This window comes from Hemiscyllium ocellatum, chromosome 30, assembly GCF_020745735.1.
Source record: "Hemiscyllium ocellatum isolate sHemOce1 chromosome 30, sHemOce1.pat.X.cur, whole genome shotgun sequence".
In the NCBI taxonomy this organism is placed as follows: Eukaryota; Metazoa; Chordata; class Chondrichthyes; order Orectolobiformes; family Hemiscylliidae; genus Hemiscyllium; species Hemiscyllium ocellatum.
The window spans coordinates 12,597,676-12,615,940 of NC_083430.1; the positions used below are offsets into that span (position 1 = coordinate 12,597,676).

At 41.3% G+C, this 18,265-nt stretch overlaps 1 protein-coding gene across 2 annotated transcripts in view; it reads left to right on the forward strand.

Moving 5' to 3' along the window:
* The window catches only part of LOC132830037 (ephrin type-A receptor 7-like), a 604,896-nt gene that overhangs the window by 105,514 nt on the left and 481,117 nt on the right, over positions 1-18,265 (forward strand). For both annotated transcript variants that reach the window (XM_060847499.1, XM_060847500.1), the window contains exons 2-3: positions 1,636-1,700; positions 8,943-9,612. In XM_060847499.1, coding sequence (XP_060703482.1) covers positions 1,636-1,700; positions 8,943-9,612 — 735 coding nt within the window. The remainder of the gene's footprint in view (positions 1-1,635; positions 1,701-8,942; positions 9,613-18,265) is intronic.

Genomic DNA, 18,265 nt, shown 5'->3' on the forward strand with positions numbered 1-18,265 from the left:
TCTCCAAGGTGATGAACCAGTTGCACAAGTGCAGCGTCCTTCTCAGAGGGCAGGCTGCTTTTTAAACGTTCAGATCACTGTAGATGCTGCTGCTGTGGGACTCTTGCTGAACATGCAGCCAGTCAGCAGTGTGAACTTTACTCTGAAAGCATTTGGGTGAAGAACATACCGCAAAGTGGATGCAGGGAGTGGGTGCAGTGTAATCTCCCTTCATCAACTCTTTCCAATTGCATCCCTGTGGTGTTTGTTAGATCAGTTCCGCGCACATCCTTTTCACATGTGCTGACTGGCAAAACTGTAATCCAGCCGAGCTCGCAAACAAAGTCCGGGAGATCAGTTCTGAGAAACAGCCATGTCTTGTTGCTGAAACTCTGTCTGCACTTGCTGTGAGGCCTGTACTTCAAACAGTCTTTCATCCAAAGTGATGTTGCTCAGGGTAGCGCGCTTGCCTGTTGGCCCACCAGCACAGTGCTTCCGCCTGTGGCACTCCACACTCATAAAACCCTGTGCTATCTCGGCAGCAGTCAGACCTTGCTGGGATGAATAGCTGCTATTTCGAACAAAAAACCTTTTCAAGAAATTGTTCCCCAGCATCTCATTGCGAAGTATGGAGTCTAGTTACTGCTCAGTTGGCAGCACTTGAATAGGCTCTTGTCACAACAGTACCATTCCACATCTTCATCTGTCCTTTGTTTGGATTAGTCAGCATGTTCACTTTCTGAATAAACCAAAAATTTTCACTGTCTTCAATTGGAAATTGTAACCCTTGACTTAGGACAACAGTATTGCTGGAAAGTCAAAAACATTTGGAAGGATAATAAGTGACATAAACTGAGCAATTACAAGCTGTGAGTTAGGCATGAGATTTATTTCATTTTGTTTCATATTTAATGGAATGCTGCATTCAATTCTGGTTTCCCTGCTTTAGGAAGGATGTTTTGAAAATTGGAAGGGTTCAGAAAAGATTTAGAAGGGTGTTTGCCATCGTAGGAAGTTGGTAAAAGGAGATGCTGAATAGGCTGGGGCTATTTTCCCTTGAGCGTCAGAGGCTGAGGGGTGACCTTATAGAAGTTTATAAAATAATGAGGAGCATGGATAGGGTGAGGAGTCGAGGTATTTTCCCTAGGAGAGGGGAATCCAAGACTAGAGGTTTAAGGTGATAAGGGAAAGGGTTAAAAGGGATCTCAGGGACAACATGTTCATGCAGAGGGTAGTGAGTGTATGGAATGAACTGCCAGAGGAAGTGTGGAGGCTGGTACAATGACACCACATGAATAGGAATGGTTTAGAGCAACGTGAAGCAAGTGCTGGCAAATGGGACTGGATTAATTTAGGATATCTGGTCAGCATGGATGAGTTGGACCGACTGGTCTGTTTCCATGCTGTATAACTCTGACTAAATATACCGCTGTGCATTACTAGAGAACATCTCTCCTCAGAGAAGAATAAAATTGCTTTTGCTTGGGGTCAAAAGATTAATCGTTTGCCCCTCACTTGTCCTTGCTACCCATATGGACAGAATCCCTGTGAACAGAGAATGGGTTTGATGCTTTGAATTGCCACACAAGAAACTGAATTTTTACATGCCTTTTCATTAATGCCTTTTCTCCCCATTTTTGTGTTTTTAAATTTCAGTTGTTTTGCTGGATTCCAAAGAGTCTCAAGCTGAACTAGGATGGACAGCTCACCCATCAGATGGAGTAAGTCTGAATCACCTCCTTGATGTTGTCCCTTCAGGTGATATTCACATTGCATTTTACCAACTCATTTTGAGCCCAAATTTCATTTGCGACTACCATCAATCTTGGAAAACCCAAGTGGATTTGGAAGGACTATGAGAGAAGTTGGAGATCAAGAGCCCAGTGGTTCCCTCATTCCTGTCCTGTGTCACTCGGTTAAAGTATTGCAGTACTGTCGTTATCGTGGAACCCTCGAGCAGTGATTTGTGTCAGTGTTACGTCTCCTGGTTCCCAATAGTGTCATAGAGATGTACAGCACGGAAACAGACCCTTCGGTCCAACCCGTCCATGTCGACCAGATATCCCAACCCAATCTAGTCCCACCTGCCAGCACCTGGCTCATACCCCCCAAACTCCTCCTATTCATATACCATCCAAATGCCTCTTAAATGTTGCAATTGTACCAGCCTCCACCACATCCTCTGGCAGCTCATTCCATACACGTACTACCCTCTGTGTGAAAAAGTTGCCTTTTAGGTCTCTTTTATATCTTTCCCCTTTCACCCTAAACCGATGCCCTCTAGTTCTGGACTCCCCAACCCCAGGAAAAAGACTTTGCCTATTTACCCTATCTCACAATTTGACAATGGGACTTCATCAAACATAGATTTCTTTTTAATCCACCTGTTAAAATTAATTATCTTTTTTAAAGAATGATATCTGACGAGAAGATTATCACTTTGAAGCTCTATTTGTGTGCAAAGATTAGAACAGAAAATAATTGCCATAACGTTGTTAATAAAACTGAACAATAGTTAGGGATAAAGGAGGATAAGGGAGATTGGATATATAGTCCATGCTGCATAGTTTCTTCCACAAACTTCCAGTATTTGAGTGTACACTGTAATGCTTATCAAGTATTATTCCAGGTACCGTTTCAAGACACGTATGATAGAATATAGGAATGTGTCTTTCAACTGCTCAAACCTGCTCAATCCATTCAATTAGATGATACCCCACCTGCACTCTGAATCTGCCTATTTCTACCACTACTCTCCAGGGCAATTAGGGCTGGGCAATGAATACTGTCCCCGCCAGTGATTCTCTTATCCCATAGAATAAGAAATGTATGAGTAGTTTTTTTTAGTTATACTGTACATGATAAGCTGCTTGAAACAGTCTGGCTGAGTGACAGTTACCTCCTCATAAGCAATTCCTTCCTGATAAAAATTCAACAGGAACATGAGACAGTTATTACCCATCACCAGTGTTCATTTACTTAGAGTTTACACTCTTATTGATTTTGAGATCATTAAAGATGTCCTAAGGTGAGACTTTTGTTTACTCTGATATCCTGTTTGATTAAATGATTCTCTGCTGGACAGTAAACTACCTTTTGCCAGGATGGAACAGTGGTTGCTTGATGCATTTTTACAATGTGCTCTACAAAGGATACTGGCCAAGTAATTTTGATTGGGAAAAAGTAGGTACAAAGGCATTGGAATTGGAAATCTTGTGGGAATCCTGATGAAGTTGACTCCTTCCCTTACCACACACCCATCAAAAGGCTCCAACTCTGGGTTAAATTCAGAGATTGCTGAGGGTTCGGACTCCCTTCAGCCTATTAGTATCTCAAGAAAGACTGGAGGGTTAAAAACTTACTGTAACCGCTGGCTAACTATTAAATTGAACCACTGAACCCCCATGCCCTCTAATTCCTCCTTATGACCTGATCTGACACCTGCCCCATCCCTCGCACAACCCAATCCCTACAATCTCCCCCTCCAACCCAACCCTCCTCAACACTCGTCCCCACTCCACTCCTGGATCAAACACACTCCTCCGCGCACCCCCCCAACTTCCCTGCTCACCCTCAACACCCTCCCCCCATACATTTACTTCACCGACCCAGTCTGACCAACCTCACAGACCGAGTTACTGTGGACGAAGGCTGGTGAAGTGAAGAGCGAGAATAACATTGAGGTGATTGTTTCAGTGAGCGTTTAATGGAATTTTTAAGTTTCCTTGCAACACCGAGCTGTTTTCTGCATCTGAGTTCTGACCTGGTCAGGTGAATGTAGGTTTTTTTCCTTTCGCAGTCCACCGCATTGTCTCGCTTTACCTGCCGACAGATGCTGCCCCAATGTCCATGCCCCTGTCCCACCCCCAAAGTTGCTTCTTGGTTCAGTCAAGGAACCACCGGATGTTTGCCTGCTTCTGTTCAGCACTGTATGCGTTAGCACTCATTCAGCACTGGGTCCCTCACCGACAGGCAGTATTCTAAAGAGTTATAAACTGATCTTTTAAAATTTCTTTCATGGGATGTGGTATTCACTGCCTGGAGTAGCATTTGTTGCTTGATGCCTGTTTACCCTTGAGAAGGTGGTCGTAAGCTGCCCTTTTTGAAGCACTGCAGTCCATATTGTGTGTGTATGACCTCACACATTGGCCTCATGGCTAAAGGTTTTGGGTGGGAGGACTGTCAACCGTGTGAACAGTTTGGTTGCAGAATCTAATATTCTCAATAGGTATTTAACTGGAATAATAGAATTGAATGCTTGTTTCATCGAGAGATGATTATATTTATCAGTTACATTGTCTTTATTCTGCTTTTTTTTAACCTCTGCCGTTCCCTGAGGAGGGGGAGGTTTTGATTTATTTTCTTCAATGTGACTATTTTAGCTGAAACTTTGCAGACCATACTTGCTTCCAAAATGCATCAGTAGCTTTCAACTTTTACAATCACTCTCCTTGACCTGTGATCGTACCTCGGCCTTGCTTTCAAATCTTTTCAAGAAAAACATTGCTCAGATTATATTTTTCAAGAATGTTTGAATGGGGATAAGGAAGCAAATTTAAACATGATAGATAATACTAATTACATACTTGTTACAATCTTTTTGTTCGAATAATAAATCCCTTTCAGTTATTTTTCTCAGTGGAACAATTAAATTGAGTGTTTCTGTGATTTTGAATACAGACTGGGTGATGAATTTGAGTGGGTTTTAAATTTCATGTTTTAAATAAAAAGCTTTTCTTTTTAAAAAGTCACTCTTTCTTCAGAATAGTTTCAGGCTAAGGTCTAAGCATCTTTCCTCAACTTAATATGAGATTTTTTTCAAAATTCATTCGCGGGATGAAGGTGTTGCTGACTAGCTCAGCATTTATTGCCCATCCCTAATTGCTCACAGGGCAGTTAAGAGTCAACCACAATGCTGTGGGTCTGGAGTCACATGTAGGCTAGACCAGGTAAGGATGGCAGTTTCCTTCCCTCAAGGACATTACTGAACCAGCTTCAACTTTGGAGCCTATTCCCCTGCTCTTTCAGATCCCTTACGTTCAACAAACCCTGGAATGCCATGGCAAGCTATGCATCACATTCCACCATCAGCTTCCTTGGGTTTCCTTGGTGCAAGGATATCAGAACAGAGGCCTGATGTCAGTGTTGGGCAAGTTGTTGGAGGGAATGCTGAGGGACAGGAGTTACACTTATTTGGAAAGGTGAGGACTGATTAGGGATAGTCATCATGGCTTTGTGCACAGGGAATCATGTCTCATAAAGTTGATTTAAGTTTTTTGAAGTAACAAAGATGATTGATGAGGGCGAAGTGGTGGATGTGATCTATATGGACTTCAGGAAGGCGTTCAACAAGGTTCCCCATGGAAGACTGGTGAGCAAGGTTAGATCTCATGGAATACAGGGAGAACGAGCCATTCGGATACAGAACCCGTTCAAGGTGGTAGTGGAGAGTTGTTTCTCAGACTGGAGGTCTGTGACCAGTGAGTGCCACAAGGATCGGTGCCGGGTCCATTACTTTTTGTCATTTATATAAATGATTTGTAAGTGAGCGTTAATTAGTAGGTTTGCAGGTGACACCAAAATTGAAGGTATAGTGGACAGCGAAGAGGATTACCTCCAATTACAATGGGCCAATGTGCTGAGGAGTGGCAGATGAAGTTTTATTTAGATAAATGTGAGGTGCTGCATTTTGGGAAAGCAAATCTTAGCAGGACTTATACACTTGATGGTAAGTTTCTAGGGAGTGTTGCTGAACAAAGAGACCTTCGAGTGCAGGTTCATAGCTCCTTTAAAGTAGAGTCACAGGTAGCTAGGATAATGAAGGCGGCGTTTGGTATGCTTTCCTTTATTGGTCAGAGTATTGAGTACAGGAGTTGGGAGGTCATGTTGCAGTTGCACTGGACATTGTTTAGGCTACTGTTGAAATATTGTGTGCAATTCTGATCTCCTTTCTATTGGAGTGATAGTGTGAAACTTGAAAGGGTTCAGAAAAGACTTACAAGGATGTTGCCAGGATTGGAGGATTTGAGCTATAGGCAGAGGCTGAATAGGCTGGGGCTGTTTTCCTTCAAGCGTTGGAGTCTGAGGGATGACCTTAGAGGTTTATAAAATTGTGAAGGACATGGATAGGTAAATAGACAAGGTCTTTTTTCCTAGGGTGGGAGAGTCCAGAACTAGAGAGCATAGTTTTGGGGTGAGACAGGAAAAATATACAAGCGACCTAAGGGGTAACTTTTTCATGCAGAGGGTGGTGCCTGTATGGAAAGAGCTGCCAGAAGAAGTGGTGGAGGCTGGTAAAATTACAACATTTAAAAGGCATCTGGATGGGTATAGGAATTGGAAGGGTTTAGAGGGATATGGGCTGGGTGTTGGCAAGTGGGATTAGATTAGGTTGGGATGAGTTGGACTAAAGGGTCTGTTTCCGTGCTGTCCATCTCTATGACCCTGTGACTCTCCGTCTGGCTGCTGCCACCTTTGTCCAGGATAATGCGTCCAGTGTAACTGAGGGAGAGTCACTCCACCCTACAGCTAGAACCCACCCTCTCCTTTCCAGCAAAATAGCTACCTTCACATTTGTGCATACCGTCAAACTCACTGTCTGCTCTTAGCTTTCCAAATGAGTATGCATTGATACAAGAAAGTACCTCAGTAAAACACCGTTCATTCATTGTTGTCACATAATTTAATCACTAGCACCTTGCTTTAAAGAAAACTAAATCTCCAAATTCTGTCTTCACTGTCTTCTGAGGATGTGTAAATTTCTGTGTGTTTCCCAAAATAATTCCTGAAACATTAAGACCATGCGAAATAGGGACAGGAGTAGGCCATTCGGCCCCTTGAGTCTGCTATGTCATTCAGTCGGATTATAGCTGCCTTGGCACTCCTCATGTCCACCTTAATGCACTTAAAATTAGAATTTAGAACGATCAAAGCATTATTTCAGGTATGCTTCCCAATTTTCTCTTGATCCATTAAATGGCTCAGTGTTATCTATCACCGGAGACTCCCTGGTTAGTGGCGCAGTTTATGTTTGTTGACATTTTGAAATGGAAAGGAAAGCTGTTCGGTCGGAGTGTGGAATCTTTGGAAATTCTTCCTGGTGCTCAGGAGCTATGGTGCTGCTAGACCTTATGGTCTCACGTACAGTCTCCTCACCATTTAGAATTTGATGAAAAACATGGACTGTCAGCCAGTCAATATATTAAAAAGCCAAACCTGCAAACACTATGGTTGGTAATTTGTTATAGACACAAACCAATCTTTTTCGTTGAACACTTCTCATCTGTAAACTGAAGTTGGGTAAATGTATTTAAGTCTTAAACACATCCTCACCAAACGAAACAGAAGTGTCGGACAACTGTTTCTGATCATAACTGAAAAGAAAAACTTCTACCAATCAAATAATATCTAAACTCTCAATCCACCAGAGTCTATTTTGGTTAATTATAGTAACCTTAACCAACTACTGTCAGATCAGAGTAAACTAATATGTATTCAGCAGAACAGAATATAGATTACTATCCATATAAACCAACACATCACTTGAGTTGCTTCCAAAACGAGAAATCCATTAAGGTGAGATGAACAATTAATCAATTATGGTATTGCTATAACTGACTCTTTTTAGGATAATAGAGTTGCAACTTGACTCTGGTCAAGAAAAGGGGTAAAAACAATGACCGCAGATGCTGGAAACCAGATTCTGGATTAGTGGTGCTGGAAGAGCACAGCAGTTCAGGCAGCATCCATAGTGCAGTGAAAGCGACGTTTCGGGCAAAAGCCTTTCAGGAAGGGCTTTCGCCCGAAACGTCGATTTCGCTGCACTTTGGATGCTGCCTAAACTGCTGTGCTCTTCCAGCACCACTAATCCAGAATCTGATCAAGAAAACCTTTAACTAAGCTACAAGTGGGCTGAGTCTCCGTAGATACAAGACAATTGCAAACTGCTACTGTGCAATACAGATTTTTCAGAACTTCATATGTTGTTTATTGTAAATGCATGTTCTTGTATTACTACATTTATGTGCTGAGTGTGTCAAGGGTGGAATTGACAATGAGTTGGGGATGGGAGAAGGATTATGGGAGTTCATCAAAACCTTTGTTCTAAAGCTTAAATAAAATAGAATGTCATCCGATAGATTTGGGCAGAATTTGAACGTTCCTTTGGCACGTTCAATACTCAACAATGGGTAAATCCAGTATTGCAGCCCCTGGCAAAATATCAAAATTTAGTTTTTTGAATAGAAGCAATACCCTGCTGTGGAAAAATTAAATAACCTTTTGAAGAGTGATATCTGCCAAGAAAGTTTTAACACTGAGGCTCTATTTGTGTGCTAAAGGGGAACAGAAAATGATTGCCATTAAAGTTTTAATAAAACTGAACAATATTTAGGGATAAAAGAAGATAAAGGGAGGTTGGATACACAGCCCCTGCCGCAATGTTTCTTACAAAACCCTGGGAATGCACAACAAGGCTTATCAAAAATTGTCCCACCGACCATTTCAAACCACAGAAACATACAATAGAATATAGGAATGTGCCTTTCATCTCCTCAAACCTGCTTCTCCATTCAGTTAGATTGTCTCTGACCTGTACTTTGAATCTGCCTGTCTATTTACTTAACACCTAACACCTAACAAAACACTATTAATTTCCATTTTTAATTGGACTCTCACCAACAGCTTTTCTGGGGAAGGTGCCAGAATTGCTTGCTGACATCGCTGTTAGACTAGTTCTAATTTCAGTGTTCTACCCGTTCTCTGGACCCCACACGAGAAGCAATGGCCTCCCTTCATCTTTATTCAAAGCTTATTTGACCCTTGATTAAATCATCTCTTCAATCCTGGCCATTTGGGTTTAGAGGAATAAAAACAATGGCAATAGTCGAATATGAAGACTGACTGAGAAGGAAGCATGTCTTGTTTTGAGATTCTTAAATGTTGTTTTGTCTCTCTCTCTTCAGTGGGAAGAGATCAGTGGAGTGGATGAAAACTATAAACCAATCCGCACTTACCAGGTCTGTAACGTCATGGCTCCCAATCAAAACAACTGGCTTCAGACCGGTTGGATTACACGGCGGAATGGCCAGAGGATCTTCATTGAGCTGAAATTCACATTAAGAGACTGCAACAGCATCCCAGGAGTGGCTGGAACGTGCAAAGAGACGTTTAACCTTCACTACATTGAGTCAGACAGTGACCTTGGTGGAAACATCGAGGAAAACCAGTATGTGAAAATAGACACCATTGCAGCAGATGAAAGCTTCACACAGGGAGATCTTGGAGAACGCAAAATGAAACTCAACACCGAAGTTCGAGAAATTGAGCACCTCGGCAGGAAAGGATTTCACCTCGGCTTCCAGGACGTGGGAGCTTGCGTGGCCCTGGTCTCTGTAAGAGTTTATTACAAAACCTGCCTTTCCACGATGCAAAGTCTGGCTGTCTTCCCAGACACAGTGGCAGAAGCTGCCTTTTCGACACTGGTGGAAGTGCGAGGATCGTGTGTTAATGACTCGGAAGCCGAAATGGGAAATCCCCCTCGGATGCACTGCAGTGCAGAAGGTGACTGGTTGGTACCGATTGGGAAATGTACTTGCAGTGCTGGCTACGAAGAGAAAGATGGCAGGTGTGAAGGTAAGCACTTTGTCACAGAACCTTTCTTTATGGCTGATGTGGGCTTTGGGTTTGTAAAGCTGAATGACACCAATGGCATCCGTATTATTTGTAGCATTGAGCAGTACCATTTCAGCAGTGTTCTTTTTTAAATCTAGGCAAAGCTGCATTTATCGTCTCTCTCTCTCTGTCTTGATGGCAGGAGAGAGGATTGTGGGTCTTCATGAAGCACTGTTATCCCTCAAAAGAAGGTTTGACCACATTGCTGTTTGTCAGATAGTCTCTGTGATAATCATAGACTGAGTAGATTTACCTGAGTGGAGGTGATGCTTGTGTGAGATTGCAACATCTTATTCTCTCTCTTATGGTCAGACTGCCAGGCTATCTTTACTTTCATCTTTAAAAGACTAGAGGGACCTTTTACTCTGTGCTGTCCCTGTCCCAGGAGTGTTTGATGGGGCCAGGGTTCTACTTTCACCAGAAGAGTCAAGCGAGTATTCTTTTCAGTTTTAAATGTGAAGTTTGCCAGGGCTGTTGTCCAAGTGACAGCATCCTTGCTCCGGCCAGGTGCTGATGGGTAATGGGGTCACTGGTAGGAATGCTGATCAAGAAAATACTGCTTTCTTCTGGAACAGGTCAAACTTCAGTAGTTGGGCAGCTGTAGCCGTTCAGATTAAATGGTGAGTTAAGTCAATACAGTTTGAAGGTGAATCATTTTTGAATATTCAGCCTCTGTTGCCCTGGTCCTATCTCGACATGATCGATTCCCCACCTACAGGTGGGTGAATGTTGCTGGTGGAGTACTGGGGCATGAAAGTACCTTTTCCTTGCGGGTGATGATGATTACCTGGTAGCTGGGCTGGTAAATGACCTTCATACCTGAGCGTAGTTATGTTCAGAAACTGCTGTAGGCTGGCACTGCTTGCTCTTTTATTCTGGAGTTTGCCAATGGGACTAATTGCTGTCAAGATTTAGGTAAACAAGCTTCAGGGGACCTTGTGACAGATGCTGAATGGAGCATTTTGAGCCAAGGATACTTCCTGTAGCAATGACCTCCGGCTGCAATGATTGAACTCGCTTGGTCTGGACCATCTTTCCTGTGTGTCAGGACGGATCCACATTTGTGTCTGATCTTGATTGATGTCGGGGTTGCTTCTAGGCCAAGGCAGAATCGGGAGACAGATGCTAACAGAACCTGAACTAACCATCTCGGCAAAAGAGAGGACTGCAGATGCTGGAGATCAGAGTCAAGATTAGAGTGGTGCTGGAAAAGCGCAGCAGGTCAGGCAGCATCCCAGAAGCAGGGCAATTGACGTTTTGGGCAAAAGCCCTTCATCAGGAAAAGCTTTTGCCTGAAATGTCGATTTTTTTTTTCCTGCTCCTCGGATGCTGCCTGACCTGCTGTGCTTTTCCAGCACCACTCTACTCTTGACTCTGAACTAACCATCATTGAGCAGATGATGGTGAGTGGGCATTGCTTATTGGCACTCTTATTTATCTTGTTTTTATTTTGATGATGATTAACAGGAGACTGATCTATCAGTTACCTCATTAACATTGCTTGAAGAGTGGCCATTTGTGAACTATATAGAATTGACTTGGTGCAATTTTAATCTAACCTGTTCTGGAGGGCAAAACCTATCCTTTTTCACTGCACATAGTTGTGTAGCTAATTGGAGTCTATAATAGCATTGCTGCAACTCATTTCCTTCCTGACTCCTAAGCTGCAGATGGACTTCAAAATGTATTAATGATGAATGGCAGGCACTTAAATTGCCTGGATATAAGGAAATGAAGTAATGAGCATGATAAAATTTTGTTGAAATATAATTTCCTATTGGGTTACTTGGAGACTAATGCTTTAAAGTGCTTGATGCATATTTTTTGTGTGTGCTTGTAAATACATTGATAGCTTCTAAAGATTGATTTGAATTTTAGATTTTTCTCCCATTTTTAGGTCACCAATTATTGCATCCACCTCCAACCATTAGGAAGACTTTCAGAACACCGAAATAGCTCTAAAATTATCATACAATGTTTAATATGTGCAAAGTTGTTCAGCCATTTTAACAGATGTGGACCTCATTAAAACAAAGGAAATTCCAACTTTGATTTTTTTTTAGAATTCTTCCTCTTTATAATTTGACTCAAATATAAAGTGCAACTGTATGGGTTCATACTCTATCCCCCGAGAGTGGGAAAACTCTTTATTCTGCTCCTTCGATTAACTTAGAAAGGCAAGCACCAATTGTGGGCACTCAGAATCTTTCCTGGGGTTGAGAAAAGTGGAGATCTTTTCAATCACTCAGGGACTTTTAGGTACAGGGAATATGTTACCTCCTTGTGGCCAATCCGGGAGAAGAAATAGCAACCTGAAAGTTGGAGCCGAGGCTGTTTCTGAGTTAAATCAGGAGACAAGCTCTCCACACAAATGGGATTTAGAGACCAGCAAAGAGCATTCTCCACCAAAATGCTTTGAAGGCTCAGTCAATTGAACCTTTCAAGATAGTGATCAATAGAGTTTTGCAGGTAACGGTATCAAGTGACGTGGATCAATGGTAAGTAATTGCAGTTGAAGGAAAGATCAGACATGATCAGATTATGCAGCGGTCAGATTTGTGAAGCTTAATGGCTATCTCCTATTATATGTGCTGTTATATACTCAAGGACAAAGTACACATTAATTGGAAGAGGATGCTCACTTAAAACACAAACAGAAATGTGATTTATGTGGATACTTCTTGGTATGCATTCTGATTTTGTGCATATTCTTTCAAAAGTATGCATCTCATTGTTTCATATGTACGGGCAATTATGGGGAAAATAGTACCTTTTTTTAAAGAGTCCTTTAATAACTTATAGCAACTTCACAAAGGAAAGGTTAGAGGAAGCCAGCTTCTGCTCCTGTCAGTGTCAAGCTGAAACAAAAGATGGGAATTGCATTTGTGTAGCACCTTTTTATTTTCTGGTGAAGTCCCAAAATGTGTCAAAGTCAGTGAAGTGATTTTGAAGTACACTTTAGGGAAACTTAAGAACAATGGGCACTCAGCAAGCTCTCTGGGAAAAATAATGTTTAGATTATTTGTTTTGTGAAGTTGGATAAATGCTGGGTAGGACACTGAGGGAATGTGATTTAATGGTTATCTAAGCATCGTGTCTGCCGGGGGAACAAAATCTCAATGAAGGCCCTAACAATTGCTGTTAGTTCAATAAATTATTGTGTTAATCAAATCCCTTGTGATCAGCTTAAGTTACTGCTATAGGCATTACTCATTCAAGTAGTCATTTATCAACTGAAGATGTGTTGCAAGATTTAAAGAAAATTAACTGAACTTGGTTAATACGAGCGTTTTTCTGATGTGTCAAGACTGACTCTTTAACTTGTCTTTGGTAACTCACATTGATCAGACAATATTGGGAGGAGAGTGCAGAGCCTTTTCCAACGTCTTGGTCAACTGTCTTTGCTCAACCACATCAGCAAATAGTGAGATGTGGCTTATTCATTCCATTCTCTGCAATACATATCTAGACAACTAAATGTCCTTCCATAAGTGTTTCAAAGTAAGGAGTTCAAGATGTCCTGAGCCTGGGTTAGGAATCTACGTAGTTTGAGTTTATTCTGCCAAGGAATTGCTAAGATGTTAGTGAGAATTCACAAAGTATTTTAATAAATAATTGCTGTTTTTTTTAAATTTATGGCTGCCTATTTAATAGTTTACAGTATTTAATTTACAAAGTATTTAGAAGGTGTTATCAAGGAACCTGCAGGCTGTGACTGAAACTCAATGGGTATCTAAGATTCAGCTTTGCTTTAGTGTGTACAGATCCCAATAGAATGGCTTTAAAATTCCACGTCCCTGATCCTGATGAATGCATAGTGTACAAATCCACACTCCCACAGCCGACAGGTTTCTGCCGATGGGAGTGCGTGCTGTTGTGATTTCAACACAGTGGGATGTCTAAACTTCCTTTGAAGTAGATACCACGTTGTATCAACTGGAAACCTGCAAGCATGGTTTGGTTTTTGTGAAAAGCAAACACCTCCGAAGACTCGAGGCTTTCCGTGATGCACCTCACCCTCTCACTCTTGTCTCCTGAAATAATGAGGAACAAATTTGCATTTACTAAAGTGCTCTCTTAACCTCGAAACTGCTGTAATGCTAATTAAATGTTTTAAGGGTATTCACTGTTGTGATGTAAGAAAAGCAGCAACCTAGATGCGATAACCTCTACAAGGCCTGTGGGGAAATCACTAATTAATCTGCTTGCGGAACTCTGAGAATGAGTTTCCTTGGTAAAAGGTAATGGTTTGCCCCATTGAACCTCATCACATGAGCCCTTTATGAAACAGACCCACACCCTGGACAAAGAGGCCTGGGTTCAAGCCCCACCTGCTCCAGAGGGCTGTAATAACATCTTTAAATAGGTTGATTTAAAAAAAGATTAAATATATTTTTAAAAATTGAAACACACCCATTAGACCCTTGTGGCACAGGTGTAGTGTTCCTGCTGCTGAGCTCAGATCCCTAGGTTCAAGTCCCACCTAGTCCAGAGGTGTGTAAGAACTTTCCTGATCAGGTTGATTTTAAAGAAAAGGGAACACCCAGATCGAAATTAAATAAAGCAGACCCAGTGCATTGCCCTTAATAGTTTTGCACATACACTATTCATTTGGAAATACAAGTGATTTACTGGTGGTGATTAGTAGATGGGAAACGATGATGGGGGGGGGGAGAAAACAACATTTATTTGTATCTAAGGGTTCTTGTATTTATAAAATAAGAAAGCAATAAATGATGTTTCTTTCTAGTTGGGCTTCTGTGTTATTGCATTAGGCAAGTGGCAATGGCACAGAGTTGACAGAGGGACATAATCAGGTTTTGTTTTTTAGATATTTTTATTAGAAATTTAACATTTTTACAAGCTTACCAAAATAAACAAAACTCTCAAATACAAACATTGATATTCAATTAAATCAAATATACAATAGTCAAAATTTAACAAAGGAAAAAAAAATACCGAAATAGAACAAAAAACAAAACTCAACTTTCTACTAATCTAACCTACAACTAACCAGAGTGTATACTTAAGTCTCTTACATGCTCGGAATGTATTAACATCAAATGTAATAAAACCCATATTTGTGCGGGATTCCTCTCCCAAGGGCCCCCGGAGCAGCCAGGTTTGTAATCTCCATTAAATAAAAGCCCTTGTTAGGATGGCCGAAATATCTGCATTTATGTAATTCAAGAAGGGCTGCCATATTTTATAAAATAATTCAGTCTTTCGGTGCACCATATTTGTAAGGAAGTCAAGGGGAATACATTCCATAATTGATCTGTGCCAATTTGAAAGTCCGGGGGGGCCCTCAGCCACCCAGTTCACCAAAATATTTTTCCTTGCACAGAAAGAGAGAATAGAAAATAGTCTCTTCCCGTGCATATCCAGGGAGGGAAAGTTTGAAAAGCCCAAAAGGAGAGATATAGGGTCCACTCTAATTTCCGTTCCTAAAATTTCTGTCAGGGTACTTGCTACTTTAGTCCAATATCTACGGATCTTATCCATAGGCAATGTACAAGAGTGCCCACCTCTATTTTGCATTTGGAACACATTGGAGATGCTCCTGCCTTAAATTTTGCCAATCGAGCCGGTGCTATATGGGCCGTATGAAGTATCTTCAGCTGGATAGCCTGGGTTCTGTTACAGATAGTAATTCTTCTAGCATTTTCCCAAATATCATTCCACGTTTCTATAGAGATTTCTAGTCCCAAATCCTGATCCCATGTTTTAAGCAGATTGTCCGTATCTCCCGACACTTCATCATGTAGTAAATGATAAATAGTACTAACGGAGGATACCCCCACTGGTCGTAGGACATTACATTCTCTATCTGATTTATAAAGACTATCTATTAACGTAGTCTTCTTCTGTATATAATCTCGAATTTGGAAGTATTGAAAGAGGTCTCCATTCGGTAATCTGAATTTCTGACGCAGCTGTTCAAAGGACATCAGGACCCCATCTTTAAATAGGTCCCCTAAACATGAGATACCCCTGGATCTCCAGAGTTTAAAAGTGGCATCGTAAACCCCGGTTGGAATCCCCATGCCCCTACAATCGGTGCATAGGGGGATGTTTTATGTAAATTACCCTCATTTTGCCGCATTATATTCCAGGCCTTAATTGTGTTTAGTATTATGGGGTTTTTACAGTGATCTGTAATGATTTTCCTCTTGTCTGAAAATAGGAGGTTAATAAGTGGGTATTTTACTTGAGAGGCCTCGATGTCCAGCCAGATTGATTGTGGAACAGACAAGACCAAATCAGCTATGTAACTTAATAGGGAACTTAACTGATATTTCCTAAAGTCTGGGAAGTCCAGTCCTCCCCTTGCCTGTGGAAGCTGTAGCTTCTTCAGCTTAATAAGGGGCCGTCTATGATTCCAGATAAAGGAACCCAGCCAGCCATATAATTTACGTAGGGCCATCCTCGGCAGCATCACCGGGAGCATTCTCATAGGGTATAGGAGACGGGGCAGGACATTCATTTTAATTAGTGCTATTCTACCCAACCAGGAAATTGGAAGGTCTCCCCATTGCTGGAGGTCCTGCCTTATCCTTTCCAGTAATTGCACAAAATTAGCCTTATACAACTGACCAAATACTGGAGTAATAAAAATACCTAAATATAAGAAGCCCTCCAGGGACCAACGAAAGGGAAAAAGGGATCCGTCCACTAAGTGGGGTGTCATAACCAGGCCACCCATTGGCATAGCCTTCGATTTTGAAAAAATTAATTTTATAGCCTGAGAATGCACTAAATGTATTAATAACTTGAATTAGACGAGGTACGGACATCAGAGGATTATTGAGGAATAAAAGAACATCATCTGCATAAAGGGTAATTTTGTGTTTACCTGTACCAATCCTCGGGGCCGTTATATTAGGATCAGTCCATATAGCTTCTGCTAGTGGTTCAATTATTAGCGTAAATAACAATGGCGAGAGAGGACATCCTTGACGGCAGCCCCTACCCATACTGAAGCTATCCGAACTTAATCCATTGGTAACCACAACTGCTTTGGGATCACTATACAATGTTGAGACCCATTTGGTAAACACCTGTCCAACGCCAAACCTTTCCAGTGTGTAAAACAAATATGACCATTCAACCCTGTCGAATGCCTTTTCTGCATCTAATGAAATTACTACTCCTGGTATCTTTCCCTGATGACAGGCTTGGATCATATTCAAAACCCTTCTAATATTATTGGATAATCTACGGCCCTTAATAAATCCCGTCTGATCCTCCTTTATAATATGCGGCAGTACCCTTTCTAGTCTCAGTGCTAACATTTTAGAGAGGATTTTAAAATCTACATTTAGCAAGGATATTGGTCTATATGATGTACAGTCTTCTGGATCTTTTCCTTTTTTAAGGATAAGAGAGATATTTGCCTCTTTCAGCGAAGGCGGGAGACAGCCCTGACTATATGCATAGTTGTACATGTCCATAAGTGGATCAGCCAATATTTCTGTAAATTCTTTATAGAATTCAGCTTGAAAACCATCTGGGCCCGGTACCTTTCCGCTCTGGAGTTGCCTAATTGCATCAAGTATTTCTTGGACTGTTAGAGGAGCATTTAGGGCCGATACCTGTTCCGGAGTCAAGCCCGGAAAGGTCAAATTTTTTAAAAAATGACTGCATCCTCCTAGTCCTATCTTCACAAACCTGCGATTTATATAACTCAGAATAAAATTCTCTAAAGATTGCATTAATCTTTTTATGATCATGAGTCAAGGTACCTGTACTTTCCTTGATAGACGTAATAGTCTGAGGGGCCTTCTTTTTCTTTGCAAGAAATGCTAAGTATCTACCCGGTTTGTCGCCATATTCATATAACCTTTGTTTTGCAAATAATATTTCCCTCTTAGCTGTTTGAGTAAGCGTAGTGTTTAGAGCTGTCCTAAGAGCCGTAATCCTTTGCAATTTTATAATAGAAGGTCTATCCGCGTATGCTGTTTCAGCTGTTTTTAAGTGTGCTTCGAGCAGAAGCTGTTGTTCTCCCTTCAGTTTTTTCTGGGTCGCTGAGTAGGAGATGATCAAACCTCGTGCATAAGCTTTGATGGTCTCCCACATCATTGATGGGTTGCTAGCCGTACTTGAATTAATTTCTAAAAAGTTTTAAATTCTAGGGAGAAGTACTTTACAAATTTACTATCTTTTATCAGGAAGGGGCCCATACGCCAATGCCGAGCGGATGTCCCATTGTTCCTCGCCTTAGTTTCCATATATACAGCGGCGTGGTCGGAAATCGCTATAGTACCTATTTTACAGGATGATATGGAATTTAAAAAAATCGATGGGGCAAAAAACATATCAATTCTTGTATGACATTTATGTGGATTAGAGTAGAAAGAAAAATCTCTACCCTGTGGATGAAGACATCTCCATACATTTACCAATCCTAATTCTTTATTCAGATCCGCCAATTGTCTAGATCTGAGAGATACTCCAGCAGCACTCTTGGGAATCCTATCTATTTCTGGATCCATAATACAATTAAAGTCTCCCCCTATAATTGTATGACGGGCACCAAAGGCCATCAATTTTGAAAAAGCTTCTGTTATAAATTTAAAGGGGTGTGCCGGGGGGCAGTACAAATTTAGAATCC